The sequence below is a fragment of the Cucurbita pepo genome, chromosome 11, assembly GCF_057944985.1.
Source record: "Cucurbita pepo subsp. pepo isolate OVF chromosome 11, ASM5794498v1, whole genome shotgun sequence".
NCBI classification, from domain to species: domain Eukaryota; kingdom Viridiplantae; phylum Streptophyta; class Magnoliopsida; order Cucurbitales; family Cucurbitaceae; genus Cucurbita; species Cucurbita pepo.
This window is the reverse complement of record NC_141808.1, coordinates 1,369,861-1,384,290: the sequence shown is the minus strand read 5'-3', so window position 1 is coordinate 1,384,290 and position 14,430 is coordinate 1,369,861. Positions and strand designations below refer to the sequence as shown.

The following is a 14,430-nucleotide window of genomic DNA, read 5'->3' as shown; positions in this document are numbered from 1 at the left end:
CATTCCCTTGTAGCAATTGATGTTTGTTCATACGAAATTCAAGAGAGGTGGGAGTGGCATTCACTGAATGGGCTATTATTATTGGATAGAGCAGAAGAGAAACCTAATCCTACGGATGATTGAAGCCTAAAAAAACATGCTTTCAAAATTTGTTCATATCAAACAACAGGAGAGAAAGAAGAGAACCAAAGTTGTTTCCAAAATCACCTTATAAACCAACTTCTCTTTCGTTCCATCAGGCTTTTATCGACTTCTCGACGCAAAAACCCGATGATGGTAGGAGGAGGAGGAATTAGCAGAGCTCTATGCTGGTGGTGGCTGGTGGTGACTGGTGATGGATGATATCCAGATATAAAAAACCACCTCTCCCTGTTAAATAATCTACTACAGCTCATCCTTTACGTCCTCATCGGCTGTTTCCGATTTGATAGTATCTTCAGCTTCCGCAGCCTTCGATCCAGTCTCGACGACTTCTGCTTCATCTTCCTCTTCAACAGTTGCGTCGGAACTTATGTTTAAGCTAGTCTTCACCGTGTCATAGATTTGGGAGGCAAAATCCTTGGGATCACTGAGAATAAACCCGCTTTCCAGAAGAGCTGTCTGGTACATCAGTTTTGCAGCATGCTTTGCGCCCTCGTCCTGTTGTTTTAGATGCAGCAAATCAACCACATTAGAGAATGTGATAAAAGAACAGTGTTAAAAGCATAAATAAACATGTTAGAACAGATTGTCATAACATAACATACCTCCGAATCCTTGACTATTCTCTCCCGAAGATCCTTGATGATCGGGTGCCTTGGGTTGATCTCGAGCACCCTCTTACCGCGCATATATGCTTGTTTGCTAGCATCTGATAGGGTCTGAGACTGCATGATCCTTTCCATATTAGCGCTCCATCCATACTTGGATGTCACAACCACACAAGGTGTGTTATCCAAACGATTCGAAACTTTGACATCGTCAACGTTGTCGAAAGAAAGGGCGGTCTTCCACCATTTAGTAAGATCCTTGAAGGACTCCTTGAGTTCTTTATCCTTCGAGTCTTTGCCTAGTTTGAGACCCTCCTTAGATACATTTTGGAATTTTTTGTCTTCGTAGTCCATGAGATATTGCATCAAGTACTCATCAACCGGATCCGTGAAAAAGATAACCTGTTAGGAGAAGAAAATATTTTAGATATGAGAGGAAATGTATGAATGGATGGCAAAAAGAAAAAAAGAAAAAAAAACTCCCAATTAAAATTCACCTCATAGTTCTTCTTCTTAAGACGCTCAAGGAATGGGGATTTCTCCAACTGTTCCTTGCTTGAGCCAGTAATGTAAAAGATATCCTTTTGTCCTGATTTCATTCTTGAAATATACTGATCCAGTGAAATCAATTTGCCATCCGACTTGGAGCTGCAAGAGAGTTCGTTTAAGGTTATGATCTCAGGGAGACAGAGAAGCATCAATGAGGCAGAATAAAGCAACCCAGAAGCGAAACTGAAGCGGAAACAAATGCAAGATACCTCTCGAATCGGAGCAGTTTTGCTAGACGGTTTCTGTTAGTCGCGTCCTCAATAATACCAAGTTTAATTGATTTGCCAAACTCATTCCAGAATCGACTGTACTGGCCTTTCTTCTCATCATCATCACTACTCTTCTCTGCAGCTGCTTGTTAATGAAGGTTTAAAGTTAATCAAATGAAACATGGAAGAAAATTATCACGTCTAAACAGCATCACAATAAGCAAGTTCTTTAGGTAAACCTTTCTTCTCCTTGTCACTGAATTCATCAGGATCCTCTTCAGCAATTTTACGGATCATATCAAGGGCCTTGCGAATGAGTTTCTTCTTAATTGTCTTCAGGCTGCTGTGTTGTTGGAGCATTTCTCGTGAAACGTTGAGGGGTAAAGTATCAGAATCAACAAGACCCTGCAGAGAAAGAAAATTTTGAGAAAAAAATCTACGATTCAAGTCGAACGTCTTTCTGTTGAATAACTCGACCACTCATTTACCAGCAAAAAGTTCAAATACTTCGGCAGGAGCTCATCAAACTCGTCTGAGATGAAAACCCTTCGAACATACAGCTTCAAGTTGGATTTTTTGCTGTTATAGTAGCTCTCGTAGAGATCATGAGGAGCCTTAGGAGGCACAAACAGAACAGCTTTGAACTCAACATCACCTTCTGCATTGAAGTGACTCCATGACATAGGCTTGTCATCACTAAAATCCTGCCATTTAACGTTAACTTCATTAGACTTGGAATCCAAATTTTACAGATTGAGGTGCTTTAATATTTTTTCACTGCTAGAATTTTGGACAACTACCTTAGCAAGAGAGTGGTAGAATTTAGTATACTCTTCCTCTGTCACTTCTTTGGGACTCCGCAGCCATATGGCTTTCACATCATTCAAAAGCTCCCATTCATTAATTGTTTCTTTGACTTTCTTTGTCTTTGACTTCTCAGCATCATCATCTTCACTCTTTTCTGCATCATCTTCCTCTTCTGAGCTTTCGGCTGTTTTTCAAGACAGAAAACGTAATCAGACTTACACCATGACAAAGTGACAGTTTTCTTGCCGTAGTTATATATGCATATCCGACATCCAAGACAATAGTACATACGCGGTGCTTCTTCATCATTGGATTCATCCTCATCTGCAGGAACGTCCACGTCGATCTCTTTGCTTCCCCAGATATAAATGGGGAAGTTGATAAATTCTGAATATCTCTTCACCAAATCCTATATAGAAAGAATTACCACAACCCATTTTAGTTTAAAGAATAATGTTGAAGAAACTAACAAATAAAAATATGCGTTTTAGATAAATTTTTATTTAACCAATGAACAGATTATCAATCAAGTTCATTAAAATTCAACAATGGACAAGAGGGTTGCTGTCATATGGCGCCGTATAGCTTTTGTGAGAAACAGAACGAAAAAGAAATGGCCGGTTGCAAGAAGGAAAGGAAAAACCGGAAAGTCACAATAAATTCAGTGTTCGGGAATTAGGCTCAAGATAACTGCTTGGTGATAACAGTCCCTTCGTGTCCAATTTGAGGATCAAATCATTAACAAACATTAAAAACAGGTAACAAGAAAAGCAAACTAAACTTACTTTCAGTTTGCCCTCCTCCAGGTATTCTTGAGCTTCATCTCTAAGATGCAATCTAATTTCAGTTCCGCGGCCTAAGGGTTCATTCCAAGTATCTTCAGAGATGGCGAATGCTCCATCAGCCTTGGACTCCCACACATGTCTAGAAACAAGGAAAAGTTAAGCATACAATAACTAATACCAAGACAGTGGCAAACACATCTAAATCATAATGAGAGTTGCTCACTGTTTGTCATCGTTGTGTTTACTGATCACTTCAACGTAATCAGCCACAAGATACACGGAGTAGAAACCTACTCCAAATTGTCCAATAAGATTGAGATCACCGCTTGTCTGCATTTTTTCCACAAATGCTGCACAGGAAGATAGCAAATTCAATACCTCACATTACGCCTACGGACGTAAAATAAACAAAATTAACTTCAATGATAGAAGTACCTGAAGTTCCAGATTTCGCTATGGTTCCCAAGTTCTTAATCAAATCCTCTTTCGTCATACCAATACCTCTGTCGCGAATCGAAAGGACTTTGTTTGCTTTGTCCAACTTAATCTGCGATGTTTGATATATGAGCAATTACGTAAGTATGCAAGGGTCATCGACTAGAACGAGCAATTTTCTTGCTCAGCGAGGTAATAAGAAAACAATGTGTCCAAATCTAGCATGATGGATAACTCACTTGAATCTCCAGCTTCGAGTTGTCGCCTTCACCCAAGATCTCTTTATCGGTCAGGGAAAGGAACCTAATCTTATCCAACGCCTGAAATGCAGAGACACCATCAGTAATAACCGATCTCTAATTACGAGATTACAAGATCTGATGAAGTAAGACGAGGTGGAGTGGACTTACATCAGAAGCGTTGGAGATCAATTCTCTGAGGAAAATGTCTTTGTTACTATACAAGGAATTGATAATAATGTCCATGAGACGAGACACCTCAGCTTGGAACTCAAATTTCTCCGCGCTGCCTCGAAGAGATCTCTTCGAGATGGACTCCGACTCCCTGAAACCACAATTTTCGAGAGAACATACGTTAGAAATTTCCCTAAACTGGATAAATCTGTCGGTGAAAGCGTGTATCTACGAGATTAGACATTCACGAACCTCTTGACAACATCAGAATCCGTGGAGAGTCCATGCGGAACGGCGCCGATCTTTTCCTCGACCTTTGGTGGATCTACAACCTCGTCGGCATCACCGTCGGCCTTGGCATGAAATCTAGAACCTAAACGCGAGAGAAAAACACATACATCAATATCACCATAAAATCTTCACAGTTCAAAGAGAGCTCAAATATCATCCAAATTTCTCCCCAAACCCCCCAAAGAAAACATGAACCATCGTGATTAACAAAATGCAATATCCATTCAGTCCACATTTCAACAAAGAAATCAAAATGGATGAAAGAAGAACCGAAATCACACCTTCATCAGGTACGAGGGAGAGAAAGCAAAGAAGGAGAAGAGCAGAAGCGATCGTCCACTTCCTCATGGTTCTTGCAAAACTTCCAGTAGCTTCGACTACTAATCTGGTTTCTCAACTGGCTCGCAACATTTATATAGGTCTATTGGATTGATCTATACCGCCAGCGTGGAGGATCCAACGGTAGCGCTTTCTGCTAGTAAACGTGGCGAAATATTATTGGATAATATTACTTTGCTCGACGTGGATAAAGCCATTCCAAATTTCCATTTCTTGCCCCTACTTAAGACTTGGGAGTCGAAGTCTACTTGATGATCCTAACGGGCTATGGCATCCGATGTGGAGAATCCGACGGTATTTATTGCTTTGTTTCCACGTGGCTAAAAGTTATTGGGTTGATATTTTGTTTTAGACGTGGAAACACAGTTTGTTTCCCGAAGGATACGTTTGGAAATTGTCTTACTTTCAATCGATTCGTTGATTGAGATGTGGCAAACAATCATTAAAAACGTTTTTTTAAAATAAATACTAAATAAAATTAAGTGCATTAATAAAATATTTCCCATATTATTTTCAACTTGTCTTTTGGCTCACGTTATCTAAAATATTTTTTTGTCAAACGTGACTCGAGAATCGATCATATGGTAAAATTGTCTGTAAAATTTTATTTTCACACATGCTGACTTGTTTGTTGTTTGTCGGGTTAGAACAAGTGTTGCACGATCAATGTCTCGATGCTGAAATAGTGTGATTATGACACGTGACATGTCGTCCAAGGCGTGTTGCCCATGGCCTCATGTCCATGACAAGCCCAACGCTTTATGTTTTTTCATATTCTAGTGTTTTATTTTTATATTTCTAGGAGTATGACTTTCAGAAATATCATGTCTAGGTCTGTAGACATGAAATGCCTTAAAATGTATTAGAGGGGATACTACTAGTTGTCAACTTCTCCCTACCCAAGGTTATATACCGTAAGCCATTATTATTTCTCTCTTGCTTACTTATATAACGTCTCTTTCAAAAATCTCTCTTTCGAAAATCTCTCTCTGCCCTCGCTTTCTAAAACCTTCTCTTAAAACTGAGGCTAGAGGCTCGAGCATACGTCGCTTGGCCGTAGGCGACGCAAGAACGAATTGGCAGCAAGTCCGCTGTCATCAAAAGTGCGATTGTGACAACGCGCAACCCATCTCTCTTTACCAGTCGTCCTCTCATTCATTGGCTATGAGCCGTCTCTATTCGTCGATACCAACGAATCTCATCTCCCCCTCATTTACCATTCGTTGACACTCAAGTTCACTCAACTCGATCACATCTCCCCCTCATTTACCCTTCGTTGACACTTAAATTCACTCAACTCGATCAATTGTCTGTCTCTCACTTTCTCTCTCTCTCTCTCTCTCGTTTGTCCATCATGAGCTCTTATGGTCAGATCTCTCTCAATAATGGTTTGTTCAAAATGAGTTACTTGATTCTCTTAATCGACTAACTCAACCCGCTCTTAAATGGATCAAAAAAAATTTAACCTTCATATATTTGCGTCAACATTACAAACTAAACTCGATATTTTCAATCAACAATAATTTACTCGAGCGGGACCCACGTGATAAAATCTAGTACTTCCATAATCTTTAGATGAAAAAAAAAATTAACTTTTTTTTTTTTTTGGGGTAATTTTATACCATTAATTTAACTGTTAATATAAATAAAATTTGAAGATTAACTCAATCCTAGCAGTGGGCCCCATCTTAGTCTTAATCGTAAAGTAAAGAAACGACGACGACGGGTAAGATCTTCCATCAGAAAAGGAATTAAAACTACCAAGCTTGAAAGTCGAGCAAAGTTGGTACTTTACGGCAGGTTCGCGGCCACCGCCGCCGCAAACCTCCACCATCCACCAACCACCTTTCAGATCATGAAAGGCAGCTGTTCCAAAGAATTAGAGGATTTTTTTTTTTTTTTTTTTTTCTCAACAATTTCTTCAAAATATAAATACAATAAATATTACAAAAATCAAGAAATTGTTAATGTAGAAACATTCTGCCTAAAAACCAGAAGAACATATGGACATTAAATCTAATGGAAGAAGAAAATAAAAAAAATAAAAAGAAACAGTGACCAATTCAAAGCTGAAGACAAAGCCATTGTTTTGGATGATCCGTCTCCGGTGATGAAGTCCGGCAGCCATGAACTGTTGAACGTCACCGACGGCCCATCGCCTCGGTTCGACGGGTCTTTTTCTGATTTTTGGCTGAAAAAGCAAAAAAAAAAAAAAAAAACATGTTTTTTGAGGAAAAAAAGGTTGGATTATGAGGAAGATGACTGTCAAAGTGTCACTTTACAGGTAATGATTCATCTTTTTGCTGTTAGATTATTTGTCCCAAAAAAAAAAAGCAATGTGAATGAAAAATTAGAAGTAAATTACTGAAAATCTTATGTTTTTTATAGGATTTTCTTTATCTCATACAAATCGAGAGGGGTACAATTGTCATTTCCAATCTCACCCTCGACTTTTGCCCGGATAACAAATAGTTGGATATAGATTCAAAATGTCGTTAGTCTCGATTGTCTCTGCGTCTAATTACATTAGTTCAAATTTCTCAAACTAAAAAAATTTCGAACTCGTGTTAGTGCTGATATGATCGCCCCTAACATGGAATGACACGAAGAAACGTGGGGCGGTATGATCCGATGCATACAAATGCTCGGAACAGTTAATGGGGTCACCCGAACACGTCGGAGAGAAGAAATATAATGAACATGAACACACGGGTGGAGCGGGTGGCAAGATAATCTTTAAAAAGTATAAAATTAAATATTAAATTAGTTTGGAATAATTTAAATTAAAAATTGAAAGCTATTTTTTTTACCTTGCTGATGAAGGGCAGAATGTGATGGTGTAATCTGCACCACTGCAAGTAAAAGTGCTTGACGCGTCATCAAAGGCGTAGCTATACGATTTGGGGCAAGCCGATTTAAACATTTCCGAGTACAACGACGGTTTACAGGCGGCGGGTGAGTTATACGCGCCACTACAACAGTACTCCGGATTCCCAAACGCCTCACATGCGCTTCTACACGCTTTCCCCTCGCCACCACGTAGTTCCGCAGGGCACCGTCGGTTCAGGTCCGCCGCACATCCCGTCGACTGACAAGTGCCGCTCCCGCCAGTGGAGTCGACCATCATCGGAATGTTGTAGCCGTCGACCAAACTGACATCGTAAAAGTCCATCGCGCCACCACCGGAACCAATCGTGAACTCAGCTAGAGTCGCGGGTGGGGTGGCTCCGTTGCCATTGCATTCCATTTGGTTTGACCCACAGTCGGCTGTCTGGCAGCTGCCTTGACCGGTGGCGGAGTCGAACGAACAGCCTGTCCGGCCCCAGAATCTGCCGGACCAACCCGGCGGCGGTTGGAATGCACGCGCCGCCCCAGGGGAGAGCTCGAAGCCAGTGGATTCCAATTGGGTGTTTCCGAGAATTCCCGGCCAAACTGTGTAATCGCATCTATTTATTAATGTAATTCCAGCTCCATAAACGCCGTTAAAGAAGACGATCAAAAGCAGAGAGAGAAACAAAAATGGAGGAGAGAGAAAATGGGTTCGAAGAAATCCCATTGAAGAAGATGAAGAACAACAATTACATCTCTCTCCTCTGTTCAATCGGGAGTTTCTCTCTCTTCGTGTGTGTATATATATAATGAATTGAAAGTAGACAAAGGGAAAGAGATTACAATTGACTTTACAGGTCAAAACAAGGAACTCCGACCCTCCGACCGTGTTCAATTCGAGCGTACTTTTATAGATAAGACACTAATTATCATTTTCCGTTCAGCTACGAAAAGGGTTGAAAGTGGTTAAATTCGAATTTTTGTCAGGACCCTTTTATTGAGTCTGTTCGATGATGGAAGTCCCATATCCGCTAATTAGGGAATGATAGGAATACTAATTCCATTGGTACGAGACATTTTGGGAAAGTCGAATTGTGGAGAGTCGTGTTCGTCTAACAGAGTCTACTGTCTTAAAGATGATAGATGATCAATTATCGTTGCGTTGCAAAAGACGGCGATGAATCAAATTTGATGGTGTACCCTGACGATATTCCCTACTAAAAGTCGCACTCCGCTTGAGTGTGATAGAGACCCCACCGAAAAACTTGACACGGTGTCACGTTTAAAGAAACATATCACAAAGAAAAAAAAGAAGAGAGGTGGAGATTTATGATAATGAAGATAAGTAAGATTTGTTTCAAGTTGTAAAGGTAGAGGAGAGTGGACTTTGCTTTATGAAATGAGGCACAAAAAAATTATTTTAAAAATTTTAATTAAATAAATATATAAATATTGTGATGGATGATCTCTCCACGTCCCATCTACGAGTTCTCATCCGTCGTTTACATGTACTTTCACACCTATGGATCCTGTACGAGTTCAACCCGACCGCTAGTAGATATCGTCTACTTTGGTTCGTTTTGTATTGTCATCAGCCTCACAGTTTTAGGTAGAGATTGGAGAGTGGAACAAAACATTTTTATAATGGTCTAGAAATCTCTCCCTACCGGACGCGTTTTAAAACTTCAGGGGAAGTTCAGTCAAATAGGACAATATCTGGTCAGCAGTGGGCTTAGGTTGTACTGAGTGTTTCGTTCCTCTCTTCAACTGATATGGGATCTCATATATTCCTATTTTGTAACATTATTATGTGTCGCAGAACATTGAGATTTTACAAAAATTATAAAGCTTAGAATCATGTCAGAATACGCACGGATATTTTTGTTTTTTTTTCAGAAGATATTTTGTTCGTAAAAGTTAAGAGAAATGATATTTGACGGTCTGAAACAATGCATTTTACGAAAAGAAAAACTTTATATTAAAAACAAAGTGAGATAAATTAAAGCGATGACAATAATATGTCACAAACATGTAGATATTACATAAATATATACATTAAGGCTTTGTTTTTAGTGAACATTTATTTAGCATTTTATTGGAGCATTGGGTTAATATAAAGTTAGTAGCCAAATGACGTGGGAATTATTTTAAAATATATATTTTATCGAAAAAATTGTAAAAAAAAAAAAAAAGAAAAGAAAAAAAGAAAAAGGGTGGATGTGTTGTAAGAGATAAGGATTTGTAAAGGCAAAAAAATGACATCCCAAGTACTTATCAAAACCAAGTGCTTTGAATTTTGGTTTGACCCTTTCTAAAAATAAATATTTATTTATTTAGCCAATTAAGGAAAAAAAGGAGAAAATAAGGACGTGCCTTTCTAAAATCTACTTTTTCTATTTTTATTCTTTTTTTTTAAATAAAAAATAAAATTATGCCGATGAGAAACGTCCACCGAACCAGAAGTCTTTCTAGTCCCCATCTCTGTTACCTATTTCATTTATGGTTCCCGTGAAATTATTATTATTATTTTTTTCCAGGGATTCTCCCTATATTTTAAGGTTTCATTTTTTAATATAATATTTATTAAAAATAAATTGTAACAAATTGTAAAAAAAAAAAATAATAATAATGTTTTACTGGGCGGTGGCTTACCCCACCAAAGAGTGAACACGCAGTAGCATTCGCGGTGGTACTTCAGGATTCTAATATATTGCATCGAAGATCAGAACAAGTTTACCGACGGACCATTGTTGTCCCATTCTTGAGTGAGCTGTGTTGGATGATGAAAGTCCCACATCGGTTAATTTAGGGAATGATCATGGGTTTATAAACAAATAATACTTTCTTCATTGGTGTGAGGCGTTTTGGGGAAACCATAGCAAAGCCATGAGAGCTTATCCTCAAAGTGGGCAGTATCATACTATTGTGGAGAGTCGTGTTCGTCAAACAAGCTGGAGCACAACTATCTTATCCACTGAACTAGCTAGAAGTTATTGTCTAAAAATTGAAAAAATATTCCTCACTTCCTTTCCCATTTTCCATCTGAATGGAAAATCTTCTCCCAATTCGAGACGGGTCTTTGTGCCATGTCATGTTAATTTTAAATTTTTTAGAAAATATTGTATCATTACGGAGATTTATAAAACCCGACTTAAAAGTAAATAATATTATAAATATTATAAAATTAATTTTTTAAAAAATGAAGCTTCAAAAAAATATGTTGGAAAATGGAAATGTTATGACGCGAATCTTTAATTTTGGATAGCAAAACACGAGAGGATGACTTGCAAAGATGGAATTCCTACGTAAACTACTTTTTTTTTTTTCTCCCTATCTCTCGACATCTCCTATTGCATTTCCACGTGGCATTTTTTTTTTCCTTTTTATATTTATTTTTTTGTATTTATATATAAAATTTAAAGTAGCACTTTAAAAAAAAAAAATAGTATACCGAATGAGTATTTATTTAGTTGGAAAATAATTCCTAAAATATTTTATCCGTGGATAGAATGATGACTTGGCAGTTAATTTGCTGACAGTGCATATCAAATTTATTATTATTATTATTATTTTGGTGACTAGGATTCTTTTTGGCTATCGATATGAACAAAACATTCACGTGGATTTTGCTAAAATTTTTAGGTTCTTCGTCCTTGATTAGATTTGGGGTGATGAGCAACTTTACGCTAATTCGAGGCAATGAACGTTTCTCGTTAAGAACCATCTAGATTTAGATGAAAACGAACGTTTTTCTTTGTCCTCGATTGCTCGTTCCAGCAAGTAGTTCCTTATTTAGATATATGAACGACTTAAAATTCCTTTTTAAGTACCACATATACACTAACTTTCTAAACTTGAAACGTTAAATATCAAATATATTAATAAATTTTCGGCATCCCGAAAAGATGGTTGGAAATGGACGTAAAAAGAACTTCGTAGGATATTATTTTGCCTTTTTCTTTTTCTTTATGGAAGATTTTGTAAATCCTTTTCTTCGGTGTTTGAATCGTGGCCGTCCATTTTGTTCTTTCTTTTCTTACCGAAAAATTTAACGATTCAGTAATTTTGTTTTTATTATGGGAAAAATAAATAAAATGCATTTAGTGACTTTTTTTTTTTTTTTTTTTTAATTTCAAATATTGCTCGGTGAATCCTCGAGATTTATTGTCTTTCGAGATGGCAAATCCTAGGTTGAAACGACAATCTAGGTCAGGGTGTATTAGTTTGGTAATAGAGCCACGTTTTGTATTAGTTTGGTAATAGAGCCACGTTTCGATACTGGAACTAGTGGATTATAAACCCATCACGCTTCTTCTACTTTGAGGATTTGCTAATTTCTTTTTATCGCTCCAAATTTATTTACTTTAAGGGTATTTTGGTCATATTGGAATTAGATTGAATAAAACTCGGTGGGACTAGCATAATTTTTCTATCTAGACCTAATAAAACGACCATATAAGTGAATCTTTCTAGTGTCGTGTAAAGGCTCGTAAATGTTTGCACGCCATTGAAAATATTATGAAAATTTAACGAAGTGCTCTTAGACGTCTTTTTTATATCATAAAAAGTAAATCAATTCGAACAATGATCCAGGTAACTAGATGGCTCGACAAGATTACTCTAACGAAAAGGACTTCCGGTTCAAACAATTCTTTAGTTGGTAGATCGCCCGATAAGGTCACTCTATAGAAAGGACCTTCGGTGCAAATAATTCTCTAGATGGCTAGATGGCCCGAGGAGGTTACTTTGATTGGTTTGGTTTGAGTTGGTCCACGAACCTTAAGCCCAATCATCGATCCATTTTAATTACAAAAAATAAAAAAATAGAAAAGTAAAAGGAAAAAGATTGAGGAATAAGAAAAAGAAATTAAATTTAAAGTCAAAAAGTGAAACATTAAAACGGAAAAAAGCATATAATAAAAGGCAATATAAATTATAACATATGGTATGAAATATTTTTATGTGAATTATTTATTACCCCCACACTTTATAACCTTATCTTAATTATGTGTAAGTGAATCCCCAACGCCCCTTTCCTCACATTCTCTTTCTTTATCGATCCACCCCAAAATAAATTAATATTTCCAAATCGTGCCCTAAACTTTACCTAAATCTAATATTTCCCCATTCGGCCCGCTGGCCCCTTCCCCCTCTCTTTTTCCCCGTTTATCCTCGTCACCCTTCGGTGGAGTCGGGTGGGCTTTTAACATCAACGGATCAATTCCTCGTGGGCCCTAGTATGGGCCCAAATGGCCCACTTAACACCACTCGTGGGCCCCGTTATATGAGCGTTGTGGACTTGGGCCGTACAATGATTTTGGGTAGGTAAGGTCAGAAGTAGAGGAACAGCTGCTGCAACAACCACCAAATCGCCACCGCACCGACCGCTGAAATCCCGGTTACATGCGACGGCGCGGAGTTGATTTGTATCAGAGATGCGCCTTCGTATACCATCGCACCATCACCGCCGGAGGATGGGTTCGCCGTCGCCGGTGAGTTCTGCGCCTCCGATGACTTTTGGCTGAATTAAAAAAAAAAAAAAAAAAAAAAAAAATCCCAAATTAGAGAATAAATAAATAATTATTAAATTATATTGGTGAACGAAAATCTGCCTTATAATATTATGGGGTAAAGTTGGAAAAGATTCAAGCAACAAATAATTGTTAAATGTCATTTATGACCTTTTGACTATGGCTATATGAAAGTGCGTGCCTATACTGGTCACCTCCGGGTCTATGTCGGCCACCAACAATGGCGGTTGATCAATACAAATGGACAAAAATGCCCTTCTCCACCAACCTAATTTCAAATTATACCCCTCTAGTATGGCCTTGTGGTAGCTAATGACCAGAGACCAACGTTCATATTCAGGAGTTTTTTGTTGGTGGACGAGAATGCCCTTGGACGAGGAGAAAACGACAGACTTGGAACGAGGGGGGTTTTCAGTAAATTTACCTTGTGTTTGGGGATGGACAGAATGTGATGACGTAATCAGCACTGGCGCATGTGAAGGTGCTCGTCTTGTCGTCATACGCGTAGCTGTAAGCGCGTGGGCACGCACTCTTGAAGATCTGAGAATACATCGACGGCTGGCAAGTGTCTGGTGTTTGGTACGCACCCGTGCAACAATACTGCGGTTTGTTGAACGCATCACACGCGCTTTTACACGCGACACCCTCCCTTCCGTCGGCACTCGTCACACGAAGCTCTGATGGGCACGCGCCATTTAGATCCACCACGCAGCCTGTGCTTGTACAGTTATCGCCGGAGCCGCCCTGTGGTACCACTATCATCGGAAGATTATAACCATCCACAAGACTAACGTCGAAGAAATCAAGTCCCCCGGAGCCGTCGAGAGTAAACTCCGCCAGAGTCGCTGGCGGCGTCGCTCCATTTCCGGCGCACTCGAGTTTGTTAGAACCACAGTCGCCGGTGCCGCAGGAGAATTTCCCGGTGGAATCTTCAGAGCAGAGTGTTCTCCCCCAGAAACGCCCTCCCCAAGACGCCGGAGCCGGCAGCGTCTTGGATTCCCCAGTCCGGAGAGAGAATCCAGTGGTGGGAAGAGGCGGAACGCCGCCGTTCGACAGAATCCCCGGCCAGACCGTGAACTCACATTTGTTCACAAACGTAAAGCTCCTCGAAAACCCACCTGAAAATCCAAAAAAGGAAAACAGAGCACACAACAAATGAACAACCCAGACAACAAAAAAAACACCCAAAATCAGAATCAATGACCAATCAGCTCCATATTCCCAAACCTGGTACCAACAGCAGCAGATTTAAGAAAGCCAATAGGAAATGATGAACAGAGACCGCCATTGGAGCCGAACAGAGGAGATTCTTCAAGCGACACAGAGGGCGACACCGGAGACGAAGAAGCTCCGGCGATGGGGGACAAGTTCAGAGCAGAAGAATGGGGACGGAGAGGGCAGTGTATTTATAGAAAAGGAAGAGGAAAAAGGGAATGGGCAACGGCTAGAAGTGTTGGGAAAGCAGTGGGACAGGGGAATTGGAGTTGCAGGGA

At 39.2% G+C, this 14,430-nt stretch overlaps 3 protein-coding genes across 3 annotated transcripts; all 3 read right to left on the bottom strand.

Moving 5' to 3' along the window:
• Nucleotides 1-59: 59 nt before the first annotated feature.
• LOC111805098 (endoplasmin homolog) lies at nt 60-4,643 on the bottom strand. The gene is made up of 15 exons (XM_023689991.2): nt 4,520-4,643; nt 4,200-4,320; nt 3,945-4,098; nt 3,774-3,854; nt 3,535-3,646; nt 3,323-3,449; nt 3,100-3,238; nt 2,606-2,723; nt 2,308-2,498; nt 1,996-2,211; nt 1,747-1,912; nt 1,508-1,649; nt 1,247-1,397; nt 747-1,151; nt 60-639 (listed from the first exon to the last, which is right to left on the bottom strand). The coding sequence occupies exons 1-15, from the start codon at nt 4,584-4,586 to the stop codon at nt 385-387; spliced, it is 2,445 nt and encodes an 814-aa protein (XP_023545759.2). The 5' UTR covers nt 4,587-4,643; the 3' UTR covers nt 60-384.
• A 1,850-nt stretch (nt 4,644-6,493) lies between these two features.
• LOC111805712 (thaumatin-like protein 1) lies at nt 6,494-8,203 on the bottom strand. The gene is made up of 2 exons (XM_023690906.2): nt 7,388-8,203; nt 6,494-6,768 (listed from the first exon to the last, which is right to left on the bottom strand). Exons 1-2 carry the CDS (start codon nt 8,131-8,133, stop codon nt 6,594-6,596), a joined length of 921 nt encoding a protein of 306 aa, XP_023546674.1. The 5' UTR covers nt 8,134-8,203; the 3' UTR covers nt 6,494-6,593.
• A 4,057-nt stretch (nt 8,204-12,260) lies between these two features.
• LOC111805735 (thaumatin-like protein 1b) lies at nt 12,261-14,430 on the bottom strand. Its single transcript, XM_023690953.2, has 3 exons — nt 14,165-14,430; nt 13,362-14,055; nt 12,261-12,927 (listed from the first exon to the last, which is right to left on the bottom strand). The coding sequence occupies exons 1-3, from the start codon at nt 14,223-14,225 to the stop codon at nt 12,738-12,740; spliced, it is 945 nt and encodes a 314-aa protein (XP_023546721.2). The 5' UTR covers nt 14,226-14,430; the 3' UTR covers nt 12,261-12,737.

Excerpts from the sequence above, each read along its gene's own strand:
- LOC111805712 (XM_023690906.2), bottom strand. The coding sequence starts at position 8,133 with ATGGGATTTCTTCGAACCCATTTTCTCTCTCCTCCATTTTTGTTTCTC. Across the intron at positions 6,769-7,387 it reads TTCTGCCCTTCATCAGCAAG|CCAAAAATCAGAAAAAGACC; the intron begins GTAAAAAAAATA and ends TTGCTTTTTCAG.
- LOC111805735 (XM_023690953.2), bottom strand. The coding sequence starts at position 14,225 with ATGGCGGTCTCTGTTCATCATTTCCTATTGGCTTTCTTAAATCTGCTG. Across the intron at positions 14,056-14,164 it reads TCTGCTGCTGTTGGTACCAG|GTGGGTTTTCGAGGAGCTTT; the intron begins GTTTGGGAATAT and ends TTGGATTTTCAG. Across the intron at positions 12,928-13,361 it reads TGTCCATCCCCAAACACAAG|CCAAAAGTCATCGGAGGCGC; the intron begins GTAAATTTACTG and ends TTTTTAATTCAG.
- LOC111805098 (XM_023689991.2), bottom strand. The coding sequence starts at position 4,586 with ATGAGGAAGTGGACGATCGCTTCTGCTCTTCTCCTTCTTTGCTTTCTC. Across the intron at positions 4,321-4,519 it reads CTCCCTCGTACCTGATGAAG|GTTCTAGATTTCATGCCAAG; the intron begins GTGTGATTTCGG and ends TCTCGCGTTTAG. Across the intron at positions 640-746 it reads GAATAGTCAAGGATTCGGAG|GACGAGGGCGCAAAGCATGC; the intron begins GTATGTTATGTT and ends CTAAAACAACAG.